The sequence below is a fragment of the Puma concolor genome, chromosome D2 (genome assembly GCF_028749965.1).
Source record: "Puma concolor isolate L17-30 chromosome D2, mPumCon1.1.hap2, whole genome shotgun sequence".
Lineage (NCBI taxonomy): Eukaryota > Metazoa > Chordata > Mammalia > Carnivora > Felidae > Puma > Puma concolor.
In genome coordinates, this window is record NC_141677.1 from 64,357,557 (window position 1) to 64,379,858 (window position 22,302).

At 42.4% G+C, this 22,302-nt stretch overlaps 1 protein-coding gene across 2 annotated transcripts in view; it reads left to right on the forward strand.

Annotated features, from left to right (window-relative positions):
- The window catches only part of SORCS3 (sortilin related VPS10 domain containing receptor 3), a 596,149-nt gene extending 574,383 nt beyond the window's left edge, over positions 1–21,766 (forward strand). Inside the window, exons 21-27 of one of the 2 annotated variants that reach the window (XM_086680814.1) lie at positions 3,886–4,009; positions 5,627–5,739; positions 9,715–9,846; positions 11,700–11,799; positions 12,791–12,896; positions 18,826–18,986; positions 19,778–21,766. In XM_086680814.1, the coding sequence (XP_086536940.1) occupies positions 3,886–4,009; positions 5,627–5,739; positions 9,715–9,846; positions 11,700–11,799; positions 12,791–12,896; positions 18,826–18,986; positions 19,778–19,842 (801 nt within the window). In that variant the 3' untranslated portion in view covers positions 19,843–21,766. Of the gene's footprint in view, positions 1–3,885; positions 4,010–5,626; positions 5,740–9,714; positions 9,847–10,190; positions 11,635–11,699; positions 11,800–12,790; positions 12,897–18,825; positions 18,987–19,777 lie in introns of those variants that run through there. The other variant, XM_086680815.1, reaches the window with a different exon arrangement.
- Positions 21,767–22,302: the final 536 nt, after the last annotated feature.

Consider the following 22,302-nt stretch of genomic DNA (forward strand, 5'->3'; position numbering starts at 1 on the left):
AAAGCAATTTGGAAAACAAAATTAGCTCCTGCCTCTTCCCTAGTATGGAAGCTTGTGGTCTGCCATCTGGGGACCAAGTGTTCCCATTCAGCACTATTTGCTGTGACTCAGAGCCCTGACTGGCTGGTAGGATAGCACACTCTCTCCCACCACAGATGGCATTCCCTTTGTCCTGCAGCCCTGCACCCTTGTTTGGTCCCTGGATCTCCTAGGGAAACAGCCAGATGGAGAGAAGATCAAATATTCAGGGACAAGAGGAATTTCACCACTCTCAAAAGAGGTGCCTTTGCCTGACAGATTGCAGCTACCCAAGTCTAAGGTTACAGGAGTGTGTAGAGAAAGGAAGGGGGCACAAATAGACCGCTGACAGCTAAGGAAGATGACAAGGAAGTAGTGAACGTTTCATGAAGAGAACACTGTTAAGGTAGAAAAATGCCTGGTGATGAGAGGTGGGAAGATGATAGCTGAGGGTAGAGAACCAAAATGGAGGACAATAGAATATAGCCACGATCAGAGAGAGTCATTCATGGAATCAGGAAAAGTAAAATCATATTGATTGTTCCTTTCATGTTTTCTCTCCCAACATTTTATTATGGAAAACTTCAAATATACACTAAAGTTGAAATAATTTTACAGGGAACATCCATATACCCACCAGCTGTAGCTACCATTAACATTTACTATGCTTGTTTTATCACCTGTCTGTCTTTCTTTCTGTTCTGTCCATCCATCAATCGATCTTAATTTTTGACTTATTTCAAATTTAGACACCCATATACTTTGTCCTCGATGCTTAAGCTTGCAAGTCATTAACTAGAGTGCAGTATTTGCTTCCCCATGACAGTGTAAAATGTATCAATAATGAAATGCACAAATCTGAAGTGTGCACTTTCTAGGTTTTGACAAACACATTCACATGTAACCCAAACTCCTGTCAAAATACATAGTATTACCATCACTCCAAAAAGTTGTCTCATTCCGTTTCTTAGTCAATACTCACCCCCAATCCCCAAAACCAACCGCTGCTTTGTTTTCCATCATAGATTAGATTTGCCTGTTCTAGAACTTCATCCATATGAATTCTTTTATGTAAGGTTTCTTTCTTATAGGTTTGGGATTTATCTAGGCTGTTGTATATATCAGTATTTTTTTCCTTTATGTTCATTGTGTGAATACACTATGGCTTTTTTATTATTTTCCTATTGGGGAGTTCCTGGGCTGTTTCCATCTTGGGGCTATTATGAATAAGCTTCCATGAACATTTTTGTTTACTTGTGGACATACGTTTTTTCTCTTGACTAAATTCTCAGGACTGAAATTGCTAAGTCATAAAACAGAAAATGGTACAATTACTTTGGAAAAATTGTTGCAGTTTCTTATAAAACTAAACTTTTTCCTAAGTTGTTGTGTCATTTCACAGCCCACCAAAAAATGTATGAGAGTTCCAGTGGCTCTGCATCCTTATTAATGTTTTATATTATCATTTTTAAAGAAAATTTAGCCATTCAGTTGGGTATGTCCACAAAATATGACTAGGTAATGAAGCAGTTGAAAGTCTCCTAACAGATAAGATGGAATGGGTTGACCAGTAGGGACTAGAAAGTTTGCCAAAAGCCATTCATCAATCCTCTGTATTCTGATTGTTGAATAAGTTCTCACAGCTCTTCTGACCCAAAGCTTTCGTTTAACAGATAAAGTACGAAGGCCCATAATGGGGACAAACTTTGCCCAAGGTAATTTATTACAACATTAATTTAATAAAGCCAGAGTTTCAAATCTTTGTTCTTCTTACACTAGAGATGGCAGTTCTGTGGTGTACATATTGTTATTCCATGGTCATGGCCAACACTGGTGTACTGAACCCAACTTGACTTCAGCTTCCTTCTCAACACAGGACACTAAACACCAACCATCTGCCCATGGGAGTTGACATACATCACAGAACCTACTTGCAACTGATTCACTGTTTTATTCGGAAGGCTGTACCTTTGTGTATATTGTTGCTGAGTCTTAATACTTGAACTCTGGGATCTGTCCTTAAAGGAAAGAGTGTATCTATTTCTACACTCACTTCTTTCATGTAGCAAACAAAAAAGAAAGTGTGTCACAAGCTTAGGGCAATATCTCTAATCTTGCCCAACTCCAGCTATCTGCCTGGCCATAAAATAATGGAGTTACGGAATTTTATTTTTATTTTATTTTATACTTTATTATTTTATTTTATTTTATTTTATTCTATTCTATTTTATTATTTTATTTTTTAAGTTTTAATTTAAATTCTAGTTACCTAACATACAGCAAAATATTAGTTTCAAGCATACAATTAAATAAATTGTTAATTTAAATTCCAGTTAGGTAACATACAGTGTAATATTACTTCAAGTGTACAATACAGTGACTCAACACCTCCGTGTGTTACTCGCTGCCATCACAACAAGTGCACTCCTTAATCCCCATCACCTATTTAACCCACCACCACCTCCCTTCTGGTAAACCATCAATTGGTTCTCTGTAGTTAAGAGTCTGTGTCTTGGCATGCCTCTCTCTTTTGTCCCCCCTGTGCTCATTTGTTTTATTTCTTACATTCCACAGATGAATGAAATCATATGTTATTTGTCATTCTCTGACTGACTTATTTTACTTAGCATAATACTTGTGGTGCAGTGGTAGTCTGTCTGAGTCCAGAATTTTAAAGCAGAAGAAATCAAATTATGTTTCAGAAGCCCACTTGAAAATTGTGAGCTAGAAAGGAATTCCAGTCTTGCTGCAGAGACACTGCCTGAAAGCTGCATCTTTGAGCCTCTGCAGGGCTCTGACACACATATCTAGGCCATGTCTAGTTTAGAGTGCATGTGTGTGCTATGTAAGTGCTGACCCATACTCACCCCCTTAAAGAGCTGCTCTATGCATCCCCAACTGACTACATTCTTGGTCTCCATCCCATTGTTGTCCTGACATACAGAGAGGAGAGGGAGTCTGCTCATCTGTGTTTGTGACCTCTCTTTAAGAGCTGCCTTACAGCAGCCTTCTCCTGTTATGTCTTATCTCATAAACAACAGGAACTTGGACAGGCACAGGCTTAAGATGACCACTGAATAATGACTCTTCAACCTCGGGATCTTCATTCTTCTCTTTGATAAGCACCTAATTATATCAAGATCCTAATTCTCAGGAAAATAATATAATTATTCTGTTTCTATCCTTGGGAAGCTCCATATGTTATGAAAATAAAGCAGAAGAGAATAACTAAAATGGTCATAGATGTGTATGTTTATATGTTTTCCAACCTACTTAAAATGCTAGGAGTGCCTGGCAATGGAAAACACAGAATAAAACAAAAAGCCAGTGATCTGACCATGCATCCAACTTACATATATATTCTACTATATGAGGGCAGTGTGCCAATGATGGAGATACAGAAGGATGGAGATACAGAAGTAAATAAAGTGTGATCACCTCCCTGAAAGGTCTTATAGTCCAGTGGCATATAGGAGAAAATGCAGTTGACACAGAATATTGGAGAAGAGAAATAAATGATCTGTTTCCAGAGCCAGCTGGAATATGTTACTAATGTTGCTTCTACTTGGCCCCTGGAGAAGGACCAGAGTGATGTGCAAAATCCAGAGTGTCCAATCTTATCTTCATCTTTCAAGATTACATGTTACAGTCCATTTCAAGGATATTAGTACTCTTCCTGGATACCGGCTATAATCACAGTTTTTGGAAGCTATGAAAAGTCATTTTCTTCTTCCCCTTTTCAAGTGAGGATCCCTTGGGGATACACAAATACTATGCAGATTTGTGACAGTCTGAGATTTATAAGAAAGGAAGAAAATCTGATATCCCACAGAGGACTAAGTGGGTATTCCTACTCTTGTCTTTCAGCCCCTCATCACCCTGGATAGCAGCATTTCCTTCACCTTCCTGGCAGAGGGAACCAACAGCATCACTGTCCAGGTGGCTGCTGGAAATGCCCTTATTCAGGACACAAAAGATATCGCTGTTCATGGTAAGCCCTAAAAATTGTTCTGTGATGCCCCCTCCTGCTCAACCAGTCCTCTCTGCTCACCCTGATGGCAATCCCTGACTGCTTTGGAAATTCCGCAGGCTGGGAAAAAATTACATAGGTCAACAAGTTTTCCAAACACACTTTCTACCTTGTTCCTGAATAGACACTGAGGTTAAGAGAAACCGGCACAGAATGGCATAGAAAAGCCCTTATTACTCCCCTAGAAGTAACTGCATCACATCCTGACAGGGTTCTCATTAGACAAAGACATATCATAAGTGGAAGGACACCAAGCTAGAAAGACTATCATAGAACCATCTATACCTGATGTCCTGCTGAAGTATCTACAACATGTATGCATCACCTACCATTTGTGGCCATGGGCACCAGTGATCTCAAAAGAGGAGTCATGGCCCCTGACCTTGCAGAACTCATAGATAAATTACTGAGATTAACTACACATAACCAATTGTTGGAAATTCTAACATCCTTGGCTGCAAAGGCTCAAAAACAAGACTAAGAATATGAGGGCAGAGCTAGAAAGAAGAGTGGTAAATAGGGCTACCATACTGTTCTCAATCCTGGAGAACCATTCCTAGCTATTGAATTTATTTTAATCACATTTTCTTCTAGCACCATCCCACACAACCTCCCCCAGGCACCTAAAGACTACTACTATACCTGGGGTTTTCTAAAAGGTTGTACTAAGGTATGTGATCCTCTGACTCAGACCATATTTCTTCAGCCTCACTTCAGGTGGGTGCCTTTTCCTACATCTCTGCAAATTTGATACTCTGGCTCTCTCATCAGGCAGCTGGAAGCCTTTTTTAAGCAAACATTGTTATTGAAGTGTACATTTTTAAAAATTTTTTATTTTAGAGAGAGAGAGAGAGAGAGAGAGAGAGAGCGCGCGCAAGTGTGAGCCAGGGAGAAGGGCAGAGGAAGGGAGAGAGAATTCCAAGCAGGCTTCATACCCAGTACAGAGCCCAACACAGGGCTCAATCCCATGATCCTGGGATCATGACCTGAGCTGAAATCAAGAGTCAGATGCCCAACTGACAGAGCCACCCAGGTGCCTCTATTGAAGTGTAGATTTAATGCAGAAGAGTACACAGATCATAAGTGTTTAGTTTCATGACTTGCCACAACATAAACAGACCTCTGTATCCATCAGCCAAATCAAGAAACTGAACATGGCCCACACCCTACACACAGGGTTTCAATCTAATCCCCTGACAGTTTCTAGGAGGAAGGTCACAGGAAATGAGGGAGGGCAAGTGACAAGTTTCCATTCAAACAAGCACAGGTTGTAAATACTTTATCGTTGGCTCTACATGATACCACCGACGGTAACAAATGCCTCCTTCTTCTGGAGTTTCATATTTATCTTTCATTTCAGTTAAGATGCTAGGAACTCTTACCTGGTAGGAGCACAAATCCACTTCCAGTCACCAAGCTCCACCTTCTTTTCAGAAGCCAAGAAACACACTGATAAGAAGGAATTTTAGTTGAGGCCACGTAGAAGACTGGACCCTTTCCCTAAAGCACAGTGATCATGCCATCTGCTAATCCACCACCCCTCTCTCAGCCCCACTCACACACCCTCTCTCCTTGCAGAATACTTCCAGTCCCAACTGTTGTCCTTCTCTCCAAACCTGGATTACCACAACCCTGACATTCCTGAGTGGAGGCAAGATATTGGCAATGTCATCAAGAGAGCTCTGGTTAAAGTAAGTTGGTTTTATCTTTGCTTACATGTTAGTGTATAACGAAAAAAAAAGAGTGTCTGGTCTAGAATAAATTTTCATGGGTTAAAACCACCATTCTACAGTTATATGAGAATTCTCTGTAAAAAGAGAGACAAGAATCAGGAGGGTAAAGCAAGGATGGAGGGAAGTGGGGACAGTGGAGGAGAGACACACACAGAGAGAGAGATGGGAACCAGTGTTTGAGGATGGGAATTGGCCCTGTCTGTATACCAAATTTTTCTAAGACAAGAGCTTGACCCCTTTAATGAACTAATGGATGGGGGCACTCATTGAATCTATACAGATATTATCATTCACTAGGCTTGTTCTTTGCCCACCAAAGGGGTTTCTTAACCACATATGTGGACTCACAAGACTACCATTGGCTATACGTGACGATCAGAAGGCTACAAGCCAGAATAAAGAACATACCTTCAGGGTAATAGAGTTCTAGAGTTAACCCAAGGTCATACTGGCCTTAGAGAGCTTTGAAACAGTTCTGTTAACCCTTTTCTCAGAACTAGGCACTAGAACATAATGATGAGTACAACATAGGTTTTCAAATGCAGAGATAAGTCTAACATGATTAGTTCTATGGCAGAGGCATGGTCAGCATTACAAAAGAGCATGACGAAAAGTAGGATTCGCTCTACCCAGACAAATGCAGGATTAGCACATTATTTGTGATTTGATAAATACTTGTGAGCTATTAGGATGGTCTTTGTAGGGAATACTTGAACTCTGTTTTAAAGAGCACATAATGGTTAACAGAGTTTGTGGTGTCTTTCAGGTAGAATGAACAGTATGTGCAGGCCATGGACTATTGAAAGAGTGGAGCATATTGGGGAAATGATAGAGTTTAGTGTAGCCAGTCTATAGGTTCTAAGGCAAGTATGACTAGACTTGAGCTAGAATGGTTAGGGCAGCTTGTGAAGCATCACAGAAGCTAAAAGGGGTCTGACATACATCTGGTAGGCAGTGGGAACTGGATTTTATTTAAGCAAAAAATACTGAGAATAGATTCATTTATATTCAGACCCTCATTTTGGTAACAGTGCAGAGGTTGGGCTGCTGAGGTAGGAAGTGAATAAGGTAGGGAGTAAATTTCACAAAAGATGACCAGTTAAAAGAGTGCTATAGTTCTCTAGACCAGAGATAACAAGATCTTGAAGAGGAAAGATTCAAAAGCCACTTAGGAAGTTGAACAGTAGAATTGATGACTAATAGAATATAGTGTGAATGAGAGGGAGAGAGAAGCTTTTTGATTCCAAGAGGAGAGGGGTGATGGCCTTGCCCTTAGGCCATGTAGGAGAAACATGCTTGAGGAACGGTAATATTATGATCTTGTATGTGAGTTTGGAGCACATGAGGAGCAGTTGGGTGAGATAACAAGGGGAGTTGAAACTATGGATCTGAAGGTCAAGTGCATATTCCCCCTGAAGGCAGAAATGTGGAGCAGTGACTGTGGAGGTGATTAGGCCCCCCAGGTGACTGGGATGCAGGGCAGACATGAATGCCAATGCTCCCCAAGGCAGAGGAGGACAATCTAGGGAAGGACCTGGAGAAGGAGCCAGCAAGAGAAGAAAAAGAAGAAGGAGAAGAAGGAGAAGGAGAAGACGAAGACGAAGACGAAGACGAAGACGAAGAAGAAGAAGAAGAAGAAGAAGAAGGAGGAGGAGGGGAGGGGGGAGGGGAAGAAGGAGAAAGAAGAAGAAGCAGGGGGAGGGGGAGGAGAAGGAGGAGGAGGAAAAAAAGAGAGTGATTTAAGAGAGCATTCCTATGGGGAGTTGTCTACCAGATGCTCTTCATCTGAAATCTTTTTACAAAAACATTTTTCATAGAAAGGGATGAAAATGCCCCTGATCTTATGTGCCTATTCACAGAAACATCCACAATTCTGTTGTATTTTATATGATTGTGTTTATTAAAAACATACTAACTTTTTAACAAATGACTTGGTAATTGTAATAATAATACTAGTAAATAATAATCAGACATGTTGATTGATGCCTGGGTCTTAAATCTCAGGAGGATCTGTCCCTCAGTGTCCCTTTGGATGGGATTAAGTGAATCTAGACAGATGGGTCCAGAGTCTCTCCAAGGTTGCTAATTGACTGATACCCCCTGAGACCACTATTCACTGGGACAAAGGGTCAGCCCAACCATTGGGTGATCCTCTGTGCTTTGCCCTCCAGAATGGTCTCTGGAGACTTGCTTCCCCTGGCTGGTTAGTATGAGGCCTTCTTGCCCCATAGACTTGGACACCAAGACTTTCAGCTACTTCGGGTCATGCGTCCCAACAGGAAACGGAGATGTCTGGCCAGTTCCAAGGGATCCTCTGTGTCTGGTAGACTCTTCTGGTTTCTGATTGCTGCTTGTTAGTTCTCTGCAAGTTGGTGCTCTCACTTTTATCACATCCCTGGGAATTAACTCCAATCTGTGAGCCTAGTCCCAAATAGGAATCAGAGCTGAGCAAATGGAATACAACCCCTCCACTTCTATTCAGTCTAGCGACTGTTTATTGAGTCTGTACTCTGCAAACATCATCAGAACAGTGAGCTAACTACAAAGACTCCCAGGAATGTCTGGGTTAGCATTCATAAGAACCTCTCAGGGAAAAGCTTATACCAGCCAGATATATTCATGTCACAGGTGAGATGATCTAAGTCCCTGAAACTTGGTAGACATGGTATCTGGAAGTGTTGGCATGAGAGACTAACATGGAGGAGGTCACTGCCAGTGGATATAGTCAGGGGAGACTTCTTGGAGGAGGCAGGTATTTCTGACAAATCAAAAACTACCCTATTTGGATTGGCAGCAGAAGAGGAGGTGTTCTGGATAAAAGACCTTCAGGGGACACATAGGAAAGAATAACCATACTCTTTTCCAGGGTAGGGGGAGCTCAGAGTTTTGTTCTCTTCAGGAATTTGCCTCCAGAGAGGCACTTAATTTTAAGTTTTTATCAAAAAGTAATATAATCCTTTTACTAAACATTCAGGAATAAAAAAAGTTTCACTCACGATCTCAGCATCTTAACACAACTTTTAGTATTTTATTTTGCTTTTTTACTCCTATACATTTTTATTTTTATAGGGTTGTAACCAAAGAAATATAAGGAAATAGATCAGAATGCAGCTATCATAAGTGTTTTTCCATGTTGGCTGACTATACTAATTATCATCGTAATGGTAAAATAACGTTCTGTTGGATGATTATACCATTATTTACTTATTTTTTTGAAAATTCGAGTTTTTCTCTATTTATTTGCTATTACAAATAATGTTTTTCTTCCTGTGTGTGGCTTTTTCTATATTTTGGATCATTTCCTTAGGACAAACACTCCAAATTACAGTTACTAAATGAAGGGTCTGAATATTTTTATGGCCTTAAAGTAGTCTTTTGAAAAGCAAATCGGCAAAGTGAATTGATTTGTAGGGCTGGCAGCAACAAATGAGGGAGCCTCTTAAGCCTCCCCGACATTAGTGATTTTAACTTAAAAAAAAAATCCTGCTTTTGTAAGTGAAATAGGGTTTCTTGGTTTTTTTTTTTTTAATTTTTTATTTGCGTTTCCCCACATTTGCTTGTAACCTCTTATTCCTTGTTTGCATTGCATATCCATGTTTTTGCCAGAAGCTCTAGTCCTCTTAGTGCAGAAAAATGGAAAAGAGGGGAGGAGCTTTAGCCACTGTTCCCAGCAACTAATATTTTGAAAATCATCATAGTATTTTAGTTTCAGGATAAATGTATGTAAGAGCCAAAGGAGGTAGTGAAACTAATAATAGCACTTCTAAGGGGAAACAGAAAGAAAGCCTAGAGGAATATTGGAATGTGTGCCTAAAATGCTGTGTTTAAAAAACAAACGTGAGCCTTACACCCATGTGCACCCTGCTCCTTGTGGTTGACTCGGGGAGGCCAGTTGCTCCGGGGCTCCACTCTGTGGTCTGAACGTCCCTGCAGGTAACCGGTGTCCCGGAAGACCAGATCCTAGTTGCCGTGTTCCCTGGTCTCCCCACTTCGGCAGAGCTCTTCATCCTTCCCCCCAAGAACTTGACGGAGAGGAGGAAAGGCAATGAAGAGGACCTGGAACAAGTAAGTGACAGAACACTTGGCCAGGACACTTGCCTGCCCCCCACAGTCTGAAGGCACACAGTGATCTTTCCAGCCACGAAGGGAGGGGAGCTTTCTCCCATAGGCCCAGCAGCCTGTGGGTCTGCACAGCCCCCAGGGCGGTGCCAGCAGCCAGCCTGGCCCAGAATTAGCGCGAGTGCACAGACTGGAACATTCAGTGCGCAAGAAGGGAAAGCGTCCCTGGCAGCACTCATTCCAACAGTTGGCATCCCTGCAAACTTACTCGGTTCTCCCGCCCGGTGACCTGGCCTGGGGGAGACTCAGGAGGGGGAGGGAGGAATTTGAGTTTCCTTTTCTATTTCTAGGAAAATGTGCTTCTTGTCCTTAAACATCCCGGTCAACCTCAGTTCTGCTTCAGGAGAGAAAATGAACTGCTTCTAACCATGTTTCTTTGGTGAGAGATGGATTGCTTCATCTTGCCTTGACTAAGGCAGCAGCGTGTCCGAAGGGATGGTGATTTACTGTCCTCATCAAATGGGCGTGTGGCTCCTGTGATGGGCACACCATTCTTGAAGTGAAGGGGCCGGTTTTCCCTCACTAACCTACTGCCCCCGCCCTCCTGTGATGCTAAGTCAGGAGAAGTAAATGAAAGTGAGAATAGGGGGTGCCCGGGTGGCTCAGTGGGTTAAGCGTCCAACTCTTGGTTCCAGCTCAGGTCATCATTGGTGAGATCGAGCCCTAGGTCGGGCTCTGCACTGACAATGCGGAGCCTGCTTAAGATTCTCTTTCTCTGCTCCCCACACCGCTCATGCTCTCTCTCAAAAATAAATAATTTTTTAAAGTAAGAATGGGCTTCTAAACATCAGCACAAATCATGCATTTGCTCCCACCTGAGGACATCTTCTCTGTCCCTATACTACTCACCTGGCCATCCCCTCCTCCATACGGCCATCCACAGTCATCCTCCAGCTGCACAGGTACCAGCACAGTCCATTTCTCTGGAAAATGCAGCAGATCCTTGCCTTGTAGGGCTGCATATCGAAGTTGGCCAGAAATAAATTCAGCTTCTCAAAGCATACATCACTTTTACAAGACCTCTTTATTCTGAAATAGCAAGTGGCATGTGTGAACTATATTTGGAAGCTACAATATCCATCCATTTAGATAAATAGGTAATTACGGTGATGAATAGCAGCTGTGATATTAAGGCGCGTACAGCCAGATAAGAGTTAGGGACAACAGCCCAAGTCGGCCTCGGCTTTCATGTGGGAATTACAGAGTGATTAAATCGATGTTATGTGTTCCGAGACTTGCTAGGGAAAAGTAAAGAGGAAAAATTATCACATAAAAAGAAGGCAGCTTCTGCTTTGATGTCTGCCTTCAATTGTCTCCAAAAGAAAAAAAAAAATAGAGGAATGGGCTGGGGACATATATGCCTGCTTTAGTCCTGGCAGGGGTGTCTCTGCCCTGTGTGTGTTACTTCATTAGATTAAAGAACTAATAATGGGTTGATGTTCTTTCATTTCATAATAGGTTGTGCTATGGTGAATTAGAAAGGCATGGATGAACAATTACTGAACCAGGAATTGAAGGAGATATCCATGTCTGTTATCAACTGTAATTCACTAAGTAACTCTGGACATACTCTCTCTGTCTCACTTTCCTCTCCAGCCCAAGCAAATACCACCAACTACTTCCCTGGGCACAGAGGGCTCCCAAGGGCTGTGAGAACCAAATTGATGAAAATGTCCCAATATCCTGTCTTCTGATTGAATGTGGTCACTGTTTGCTTATTGACCCTGGTTTCTTACTCCACGAGGAAGCATTATTTCATTTCATGTCTTCCTGTGAAACTCTCTCTCTCTCTCTTTCAGATTGTAGAGATGCTGTTTAATGCTCTAAACCAAAACTTGGTTCAGTTTGAGCTGAAGCCAGGGGTTCAAGTCATTGTGTATGTCACGCAACTGACATTAGGTGAGTGCCTGCTGGAATCCAGGGGGAAATGGGAAGAAAAGGGAGGAGATAATCAGCAGACACTTCTCCACAAATCCCTGAAAATAGCTTTGAGGGCAGGGCTCTTTTGTGTAGTGATGGTTACAAGAAAGATTAATCACATCTTTCTTGGGGCTTCCTGTCAAGGTGGCAAGAAGACTTCATTAGAAGTGGCTTTGCTATTAAATCCCTGTGTGACCTTGGGGAATACCTACAATGTTCTTAGGCTTTGACTTGGTTGGTTGGTTGGTTGATTGATTTTTAATCTGCCATGGTCAAAATTATATATAGTCCTCAAGGTTTCTTAATTTCTATGATTCTCAAATTCCATGAATCTTGGTTGGGAGGTCAGATCAGGTAATGTAAAAAAAAAAAAAAAAAACCCTTTGGTTTACATCTGGTAAGTCTAAGTTGATACAGAGACAAGCTCTAGTGATTGATTTGTAAAAGAAATTTGAAAAGGCATGTCCCATTGGGCATCCACTACTGGCTCTCTGGGAGAGCCTATTATAGCTCTTATTAATATAAGACTTTGCAGATGTGGAGGTTCCAGATGTGCCCACTCTGCAGTGTTTTAGCAAAAGGAGTGTAGAGGAGGGGAATGAAACACTGCATCAGTATTCAATCGAAGGTTCCCGATGGGCCACCCATCATTATGTCAACAGGCACTCAGGCTAAGAGAAAGAACATTCAAACCCTCCTTCTACTCCCCTTAGCTAGACACACATTGCTCACCTCATACCAAGAACAGTAAATGTCCCCAGGAAGAGTAGAAGAGTTGACTTGTCCCAAGAAGCTGTGATTGAGGATACTATTTTCATCATGGAAGCCAAGCTTCCCATGCCCGGATAGCACGCAGGGCAGGGCAGTTGGAGATTGGATATGAGGATGAACATCAGCTGGCCTCCTTTCTCCAGTGGGATCTCCCTCCATGTGGTAGCTTCCAAGTGAGCCATCTTCTTTTTCCTCCTAGCTCCATTGGTGGACTCCAGTGCCGGGCACAGCAGCTCAGCCATGCTTATGCTCTTGTCAGTGGTGTTTGTCGGCCTGGCTGTATTTTTGATCTACAAGTTTAAAAGGTATGCTCTACTATCACTCAGTTTTGATACTGGGGCTAGATTCATGGGATCTGGTTCTTCCTATAACCAGAGTTCCTACACCAATCCTAAATATGTGAAATTGATTCTCTTTGAAGTTTTGTTTGGCACTGGGGGACAGCAGGAATGGTGGAAGGTCCAGGAAGGAATAAATGGGTTTAAGAATCTGAACTCTATCCAATTTATAGATATAAAGAGTTAGGAAGGTAAGGGGTAGCCTATGAAATCAATTCTTTTTTTCTCTTCAAGAGAAGTGGAAAGATTTTTCAGACCTCACCTAAATTTCTTAAGTAAAGTCTTGGATATTCAGATATTTTCTGCCTCTTAACACCCATTGAGGGTGATTAAGCAGACAAAATGCAGCAGAAATCTGGTGCACACATGGACACACACACACATGCATGCACGCACACACACACACATGCTTTCTTACCTTGCGTTGCAGCCACCTGGTCTTTCTGTGTAAATTTGCATGCTAAAAATATTCAACCTTTACCCCTCTCCCTCTTTTTCCTGTGTCTGAAGGGCAGTTGATCAGGCAAACCAAACTTCACATGTATTCAGATATTACTTTTGAAGGCCACAGGAGAGGTGACATAACAGGATACTTATTAAAACATGAACTTGAAATCAATAATGCTGTACCATTATTTGAATAGTATAATACTTCTACCAAGAGGTGTCCTGGTTAAGAGCATGAACTCTGAAAATCAGATAGACCCAAGTTTTACTTAGTATTTGTAGCCTTGAGCAATTGGATTTGCCTCCCTAAGCCTTAGTCTCTTTATCTGTAAAGTGGAAAAAACAACGATACTTAATAGGCTTGCTCTACAGTTCAAATGTAATAATATTGATAGCTGGTACATACTAAATAATCAAAAACGCTAACCTATGATAGATAACAGATAACATGCCTTCCAAAGGTCCCTTCTGTGTCACCAACTGGCGCATGGTCGGCTCGCAAAAGATTGTATCAGTGGCATAGAGAAGTGCTTCATAGAAATACTGGTTAAAGTGAAAACATCATTAATTATTCTGAAAGCAAAATTTAGTCCTGAGAGTCTTCCTGGCCCCTGAAGGTAATGCTTTTAGATTTTGAAAGAAATCAGCAGGAAAGGTGCTTGGCTCCACCCTTTCCCCCAACCCTCTTTAGCTGCTCTCTAGTGGATTCCTCAGGCTTAAAAACACCAGTTTTACTCAGTACACATCTCAGCAGGAATCCTTCAACACTGTCCTCCTTCTGAAGGAGGTTTACCTTCCTACCCAATTAATAGACCAGTATGTCCTCTTGGATCAAGACATGTCAACCCACCTGCCCATGTTTCCTTTGAAGAAGGGCACAAACCTTCATATCACAAGTAAAGAGCGGGGTGCCTGGGTGGCTCAGTCGGTTAAGCGTCCGACTTCGGCTTAGGTCAAGATCCCGCAGTTCGTGAGTTCAAGCCCCGTGTTGGGCTCTGTGCTGACAGCTCAGAGCCTGGAGCCTGCTTGGATTCTGTGTCTCCCTCTCTCTCTGCCCCTCCCCTGCTCTCGCTCTCTCTCTCTCGCTCTCTCTCTCTCAACAATAAACATAAAAAAAAAATTAAAAAGGAACAAGTAGAGAGCAAAGATTCCATATAGAAACAGACTAGTCAGGGAAACACCCATTTGTGGATGTACTTCACTTACATGCAAAGCCCACTTTTATTCATCCAAGGATTTGATTATGGGGAAACCTGATGTTTGCTAGAGCTGGAAGATCAACTAAACCAAATTTATCACCATCTGGCTTCTAGAGCTCCATGCTTGCTGAGGACAAGGGCCAGGTAGAAGTCCTGCAAAACGTATTTGTGTCAGGCATCTCCAAACTAAGGCAAGACATCTCATGACTTAGGAAGTTTTCTGTTCTCTTATAAATTCTACTAAACTCCCTAGACAGTCAGCTTATTAAAATAGGCATCTCTAAATGTGTACATTAGAATTCTTGAATCTCTGCCAGGTAATGACATCTCTGAATTACTCTACCTCTATAGTCCCCAAATATCAGCCAACTCTTTCTGTGTCCCTGACAGTGAATCATGAACCTAAAGCTACAGGAAGCAAACACCACTCAAACTGGATAAGCAGTAGAGTCAGTTAAGGTAACCAATCATCAGTTATCTTTTCTTTTCTAGCTACCTTTTCTGGAAGTTTGTTTCTCAATGCTCTAGCTCTTTGGCTGAGGGCCTGTTGGATTTTCTTTTATTTCTTTGGTCTCTTTTTCCCTCCACATCACCTGGAACTCCAGTGATGGCTGTATGGGAGGTGGCTGGCTTCCTATCAAGTAAAGGCCAGGTTCTTATCCGTTATTCCCAGAGGCTCCTTTGTTTCTCTAATTACTGTCCAATAGAACTTTTGGTATTAATGATTTAAATGCACCGTAACCTGTACTGTCCAATATGGTAACCACTAGTATGACTGAGAAACTGAACTTTAAATTTTATTTAACTTTGATTAATTTAAATTTAAGTGTCTGCACCTGGTTTGCAAACATTGAGCACATCTAGAGAAAGGGCAGTTCTGTTTCTGTTTCCAGATCACTGGCCATGGTGAGTTTTCAGACACAAAACTTTCTCTGTGTAATCATCAGCATTAGCTCACCAAACCACCTTTTCATTCCACAGACATTTACTGAGGGTTCACTGTGTGCCAGGCAGTGAAAACAATCTCGGTGCCCCAAGTGGTCACTTACCAGGGGAAGGAGAAGACAGCTACCATCAGCCTCAAGCTTCCTTTAAATAAATATCACCCTGTTTCTCACATATGATCTTATTCTTGGGTAGCTGTTTTCTGAAGTTTTAGACAATGTTTTAGACAGTAATTAGAAATCATTATGACCTGGCTTTTATTTTCTGAAAATTCTACCTAACAAGACTTTCTTTCTATACGGTAAATCTGTTTTTTGTTTTTGTTTTTTCTGGTTATCCAAGAATACTTTTGAGCTTCTCCCACAGGCTCCTAACACTTACAGTTGGAGCAAACAAAAACTGAATTTTTTTTTTTTAATTTTTTTTTCAACGTTTATTTATTTTTGGGACAGAGAGAGACAGAGCATGAACGGGGGAGGGGCAGAGAGAGAGGGAGACACAGAATCGGAAACAGGCTCCAGGCTCTGAGCCATCAGCCCAGAGCCTGACGCGGGGCTCGAACTCCCGGACCGCGAGATCGTGACCTGGCTGAAGTCGGACGCTTAACCGACTGCGCCACCCAGGCGCCCCAAAAACTGGATTTTTTATGGGTGACTTGGGTTGATCCATCGTCCTTCTCTTATTAAAACCTATATGAATGTGGAGGTGAAGACATGCCCCTAAATGTCTTAATTGTTAACCTTTTTACCTGCAAAAATGGGCCTTAGTCTGATATTCTCAACAGTCCTTGAAGTGCATGTGTTAAGAAATGAAAAACAATTTGACAATTTTTAAAAATTGTTTCTATGTTTATTTATTATTGAGAGACAGAGAGACACAGAGCATGAGCAGGGGAGGGTTAGAGAGAGGGGGGAGACACGGAATCCGAAACAGGATCCAGGCTCTGAGCTGTCAGCACAGAGCCCAATGCGGGGCTCGAACTCACAAACTGCGAGATCATGAGCCACCCAGGCGCCCCTGACAGTTTTTTTTAAATGTGCCCATTATGATATAAAATTCTTTCCACCCATCTGTTGAAAATGTTGAAAAAAATCTGCCTGTTGTTTAGAGATTGCAAGAAAGTGAACATTCTTTATAAGGGAAAATTTTTCCAAATCCTCACTGGTATCACTAGGAATGCAGGAAAAGGGGAGGCAGTGAACTCTGGCTGCAGCTCTGAAGTCTGCAAACTTGTGTGATGAGGAACAGTGTGACCGCCTCCAGCACCTAATAAATATTACAGTTGATCCCAGCGTTCATGAGTAATATGTACTTTTATGATTAGAAGAAATCTAAGTTGTTAGCTGCATGTCTATTTAGATAAGAAGAAAGTAAGGGCCAGCATGAATTTTTAATTATACGTATTTAGAGAGCCTGTGGTTTGCTGCCTCACATAGAATCTATTTATTTCAGGTTCTTGTAAATTATGTTAAGCTGGGTTAGACCAGTAGGAATCACAAGGACACCTCTCTTAATGTATGTAAAACAACCATGGAGGAAATGAGAATTGAATGAAAAGGAGTGGTAGAAACCACCCATGTTTCATCCCCATTTTTGGGTCTTTTCTAACAAATTAGCTACAAGTAAATCTTATTAAATCCCCACACTCTACTTCATTGGGGTTGGAGTGGGGAAGGGAATACAGAAGCTTGAAAATACCGCTGCTTGATACCAGGGCAACAGAGTGATTCTCCTTTAGAAAGGCACAGAACATTCTAGATTAGGATGGGCGCCTGATGCCTTAAGTTTTAATAATATCATTGCCAGGGATCAGCTTCGTGAAATGTCTGGACTTTAATCCAATCTCCCCGTCATTCAATGGGTTATGAGGGGTCTCTTCTAGATATAATATTCCAAGGTGAAAATGTGGTCTTTTTGTTTGAGAACATAATATATGAAGGTAGAAAGAGCACATGCTTTGAGGTCATCTGTTCATTCATTTAACAAATACTTCCTGAAGATAAACCATGTGCCAAGCACTGTGCTAAGTTGTGTGTGTAGCTGTGAAGACAGAGAACATAGACCCAGAACGCATGGGACTTTTAGGCAATGGAGACAAAGACAGAAAACGAGTTGGCAAAGTTGACTATTCCACTACCCTAAACCCAGGACCCTATCCATTTCTTTCATAAACACTATCCCATAATTATATCATTTTAACAGGAGAGGTTGGATGGTCAGGAGAGGCCTCTCAGAGCCAAGTTCTGAAGGGCAGAAAGGACACACCATCATGAGAAGAATAGAAGGAGTGTTCTAGAGGGAACAGCTGGTTCAAAGTGCCCATGGTGGGGACCAGTTTGATGTCCTAGATTCTTACACCTCACAGTTTGGGGCTCAGAGCAGCAGCCTCAGAATCTCCTGGGAGCTTGGCAGAAATGCAGAAATTTCACCCCATCGCGTACAGACCTATAGAGTCACAAATGCATTTTAGCAAGAACTCGGGTGATAAAAAGTACATTAAAGTTGGAGAAGCCCTGGCTTAGAGGAATTCAGAGGAGGCCACAGGACTGGAACACAGTGGGTCAGGGGATAATGGAGATGGGTCAGGAGATGAGTCCAAGAAGATTTCAATCTGAACCAGCCACTCTTCCAACCTCAAGTCTTTCTGCCTGGCTTCCAAACCTACAACCTTTGTGACTTTGAAGGAAGTTATTTCGCTTCTCTTAATCCTCTCCACAATCCTGAAAGGAAGCTATTGTTATTCCCATCAAGCAGATGAGGAAACTGTCCAACTGTTTAAGATATTTGGCCCATGGATGGTGTTCTGAATATGGTAGCAATGGCTGGAAGCCTTTTCTCTCTTGGCTACTCATAAAGAAACCAATGTAAATTGATGCAGTAGATGCAACCTTAGAGAAAAGCTGTCTTTTCACTGTGGTAGAACCTTCTGAGTCTCAAAGTCCAGCTCCTTGAAAAGATTCATGGCAGATAAGTACATTAAGGGTTTTAGTGCAACCTGATCGACAGCATTGCCCTTCTGTTTACACCTGTTTTGTTTTGTTTTTGTTTTTGTTTTTGTTTTTTGGGTTTTTTTTGACCCCAGAAGAAGGTGCAGCCCTCACGGAGTTCTGCGGTTTACATCTCCACTGGGCCATCTGCTCTCTGGCCTTCTGCTTCTTGGCCTCCTGGCTGCAGTGTCGGCATGACCAGCCCCTTTCCCTGACATGGGCCTGTACTATAAATAGCTTCTTCCACCCCCTTATGACCCAGGATCTCCCAGTTGCCCAAGTTTGGCGTACCCTGTGATCATAATCTGATTTTTATAGGAAAATCCCCTGGATTAACATCTATGCTCAAGTCCAACACGACAAGGAGCAGGAGATGATTGGGTCAGTGAGCCAAAGTGAAAACGCCCCCAAAATCACACTCAGTGACTTCACCGAGCCTGAGGAACTGCTGGACAAAGAGCTGGACACCCGGGTCATAGGTATGTGTGCTGGTACCACCAAGCTCCTGTGTCCTCTGTCCTCCAAACCCGAGGTCAGCTGGCTTGTGTGGCCTGTCCCTCAGCTAGTACCAGACTGGAGCAGGGTGGGAAACAGCTGGCTACAGAAACATACTCATGTTTTAAAATTTGTCTGCCACCTCTGGCCACATGAAATTGGTAGATTATTTTTTCCCCCTTAAAAGTAGACCAGGATAGAAAGTGCTGGGGTTGGAGTAGGGGAGGGATAAGGCCACCTATGCATTACTGTTGGGATTTGTCTTTCTTTCTCTGAAGCGAAAGTGGATATCGTAATTCATAACCACATGAATATTGGCTCTGGTATCAGAGGGCCCTGGGTGCATTTTCTTGCTTTATCAATCTGCTTGCTCTGTGACCCCTCTGTACCTCACATTCCTCATCTGTGAAATGGGAATAATTGTACCTACCTTCCAAAATTGTTGTGATAATGAAATGATGGTGTATCATTAGCACAGTGCCTGCCACATAGTACGTGTTCAGTGCACGTTGACTATGACCGTTGTCATTAGTGGCGTGGAAGAGGGCAAGGCATTGCTCCTACCTTGCGTGCTGATGTGGGAGATAGCGCACCTTCACATAGACGGCATAAGCCAATGAGCTAGTAGGATAGCCTGTCCAGGTGTCCTTTTTAATAAATACATAGTAGGTACCTGTTCAAGGTGGCTTGGTATTTAGCAGTAAATAAAATAGACACAGGTTCCTGCCCTTGTGAAATTGACATCCTCTCTCCTTCTGTGTTCTCTTCCCTGCAGGAGGCATTGCCACCATTGCAAACAGCGAAAGCACAAAGGAGATCCCCAACTGCACTAGTGTTTAATATCCACAAGTCACGTGGTCAACCATCTTTCTGACCTTATTTTTGATGATTACTATTACTCTTGTTATGGAAAAATGAAAATGGCTTTTTTACCTTTTGTTTACCAAGGGCCCCTTCATAAAGAGCAGGCAGATGCTTATTAGCTGTGGGAGGCAAAGGCGTTCTTAGCTGATTAAAATGAGACAAAAAGAATAAATGGCCGTATTTGTGCGGAGGGCAAAGGATGCATCTTCCCGTGGCCTCCTTGGCTTTACTCTGCCGCTGACAGTGTGAGGACTCTTTTTACTGTGGTCTCCTTTGTCGTTTATTTGTTTTTTGGGTTTTTTGTTTTGGTTTTTGTTAAGTTGGGTTGGCTTTTCATTAACCTCCCATGTCTTGCTTCCCACCCCCACAATCACCAACACCCTCCCCCCACCCCCAGCACACACCCCTAGAACACAAACCATTCCCCAGTTAGATCTGCAGGAGGTGGGTTGGTGGGGAGTGAAAGTAGCTGCAGAAAGCGTGCACATCTTTATGAAAGAGGCCCTGCCTCGTGCATGTCGATAGCGAGGCTACAGGTGGCTTCTTGTATATAATTACAGTGTAAATAGCTTTTTATTTCCTAAGAAATAATTTAATGTTTAGTAAAAAAGAAAACCGAAAAAAGAAAGATGCGTGTGTTGGCTTATGCACTCACCGTCCGAGCTGACCAACCCCCAGGCCTGCTAGATGTGTTGGGTTCTGGATGCTCTCCAGTTGTCTGTCACACTTAACTCTTGAATCTCTGTGTCCATGCATAGCTGGTTTCTACCTATGTATATAAAGGGGGGGAGGGCGGGACGGGGAGGGCTTCTTTGGGACAATTAGTAAAGGAAGGACTAGAGTGACATCCTAGAACAACGAGGGTCTTTCTGTTCCATCAGTGACGTGGAAGAAGTTGCACGATGAAGCCCACCAGAGACTTCTAACTGAGACCCAGGTGGGGAAACAAGGCTTCCCCTCCAAAAGGAAAGCATTGAGGGTACTTACCAGCCGGAGAAGGTGGTTTTCCCTGAAGAAGCTAGGCCACACATCTAAGAGGAACAGTCTTTGTGCTTTCTGGTCAGATTCCATGGAAATGTATAATGCTTATGGAGAATTCCTGGGCTATTTTTAGCTCAGAAAAGCCCCTGAGCACTAGGTTAGGCCTAGCGAGCGCGTCTTGGCACAGGAGTCCAAGAGGCTGGGAGGGATGTGGCATTTGTGGCATCATGAGTCCATGTAAGCCCTGCAGGCCAAATAGGGGGCTAGCCTTTAATGATATTAGTCAAAGATGATTTTAGCAAAGCTGTGCTATTTGCTTGTCAGATGTACACAACTTCCTTAAAGTCAAATGTCTGCCTTCAGTTCCCTTAAGATAGTTCTTGCCTCTGGGGCGAGTGGCTTTCAAAGCCAGCTTCTCCTTTCCAGCACCCCGGCCCCTTCATGCATTCACACACACTACTTCTTTTCCATAGGGTCACTTTAAGCCATGCCGTAAGCATTGTTTTCTTTTCGGGCTCAGCCTGAGTCTACTTGTTTTAAAAAATGATATACTGTATATATACACGAGGAAAGGCTGGAGTTTGTACCTGTTGATTTTTGTGAGCTATTGTTCACATTCTTCTCTGTGAGACCCCGAGAGAATGTGACCTAGAGAGATCTGACTGGCTACAGCATAGATGAGGATAAGGAGCGTTTCTAAAGATCCTGCTTTTTTGTTTCAAGGGTTAAATGGGGCAGACAATTGCAATACTTGTACTAAATACTGGAATACAAATGCATGAGTCATGTCTATATATACAGTATATGTATATATACTGTTCTTGATTTTATTGTTCCATTTGAATATTTCTACTGTAAAAAAAAAAGACAGTGGTTTTGAAATTGTTGAAAATAAATGTATTTTTGTACATCAAAGCTACATACTTGGCTGACATTTTTCTCTTTGGGCAGTTCTCATTATTGTTATCAGTCAACTGTTCCTGCACCAATGCTACATGGCCAGACAAAACAAACAAAAACAAATAGCTTACAACACAGATATTTATGTTTTATTCGTGAATCTCCAGGTTGGCTGTGGTTTGGCTGAACTCAGTTGGGACGGCCCGATCTCTCCTGAACTAGTTCAGATGCAGGCTTCAGTTCGGTCCAGGTCGTCTTCATGCGTTGTCATCTTCTGAGACCAGAAGCTACCCATGGCATGGCATTTCATGGTGGATTACAGAACTCCAAGTGAGGCCAGCGGAATACTCTATGCCTCTAAGGCCTTGGCTCAAAATGGTCACTCTCTTTACCATCATCTACATTCTGTTGTCTAAAGAAAACCGCATAGCCACATCCAGCATCAGTGGCCAGAAACAGTCTCTGCCTCCTCTGGTGTAAGGCACCACTAAGTCACATGGCAAAGGTGTGGGTATATAATTTCAATTTAGGGGAGGGCACAAAGAATTGAGAACA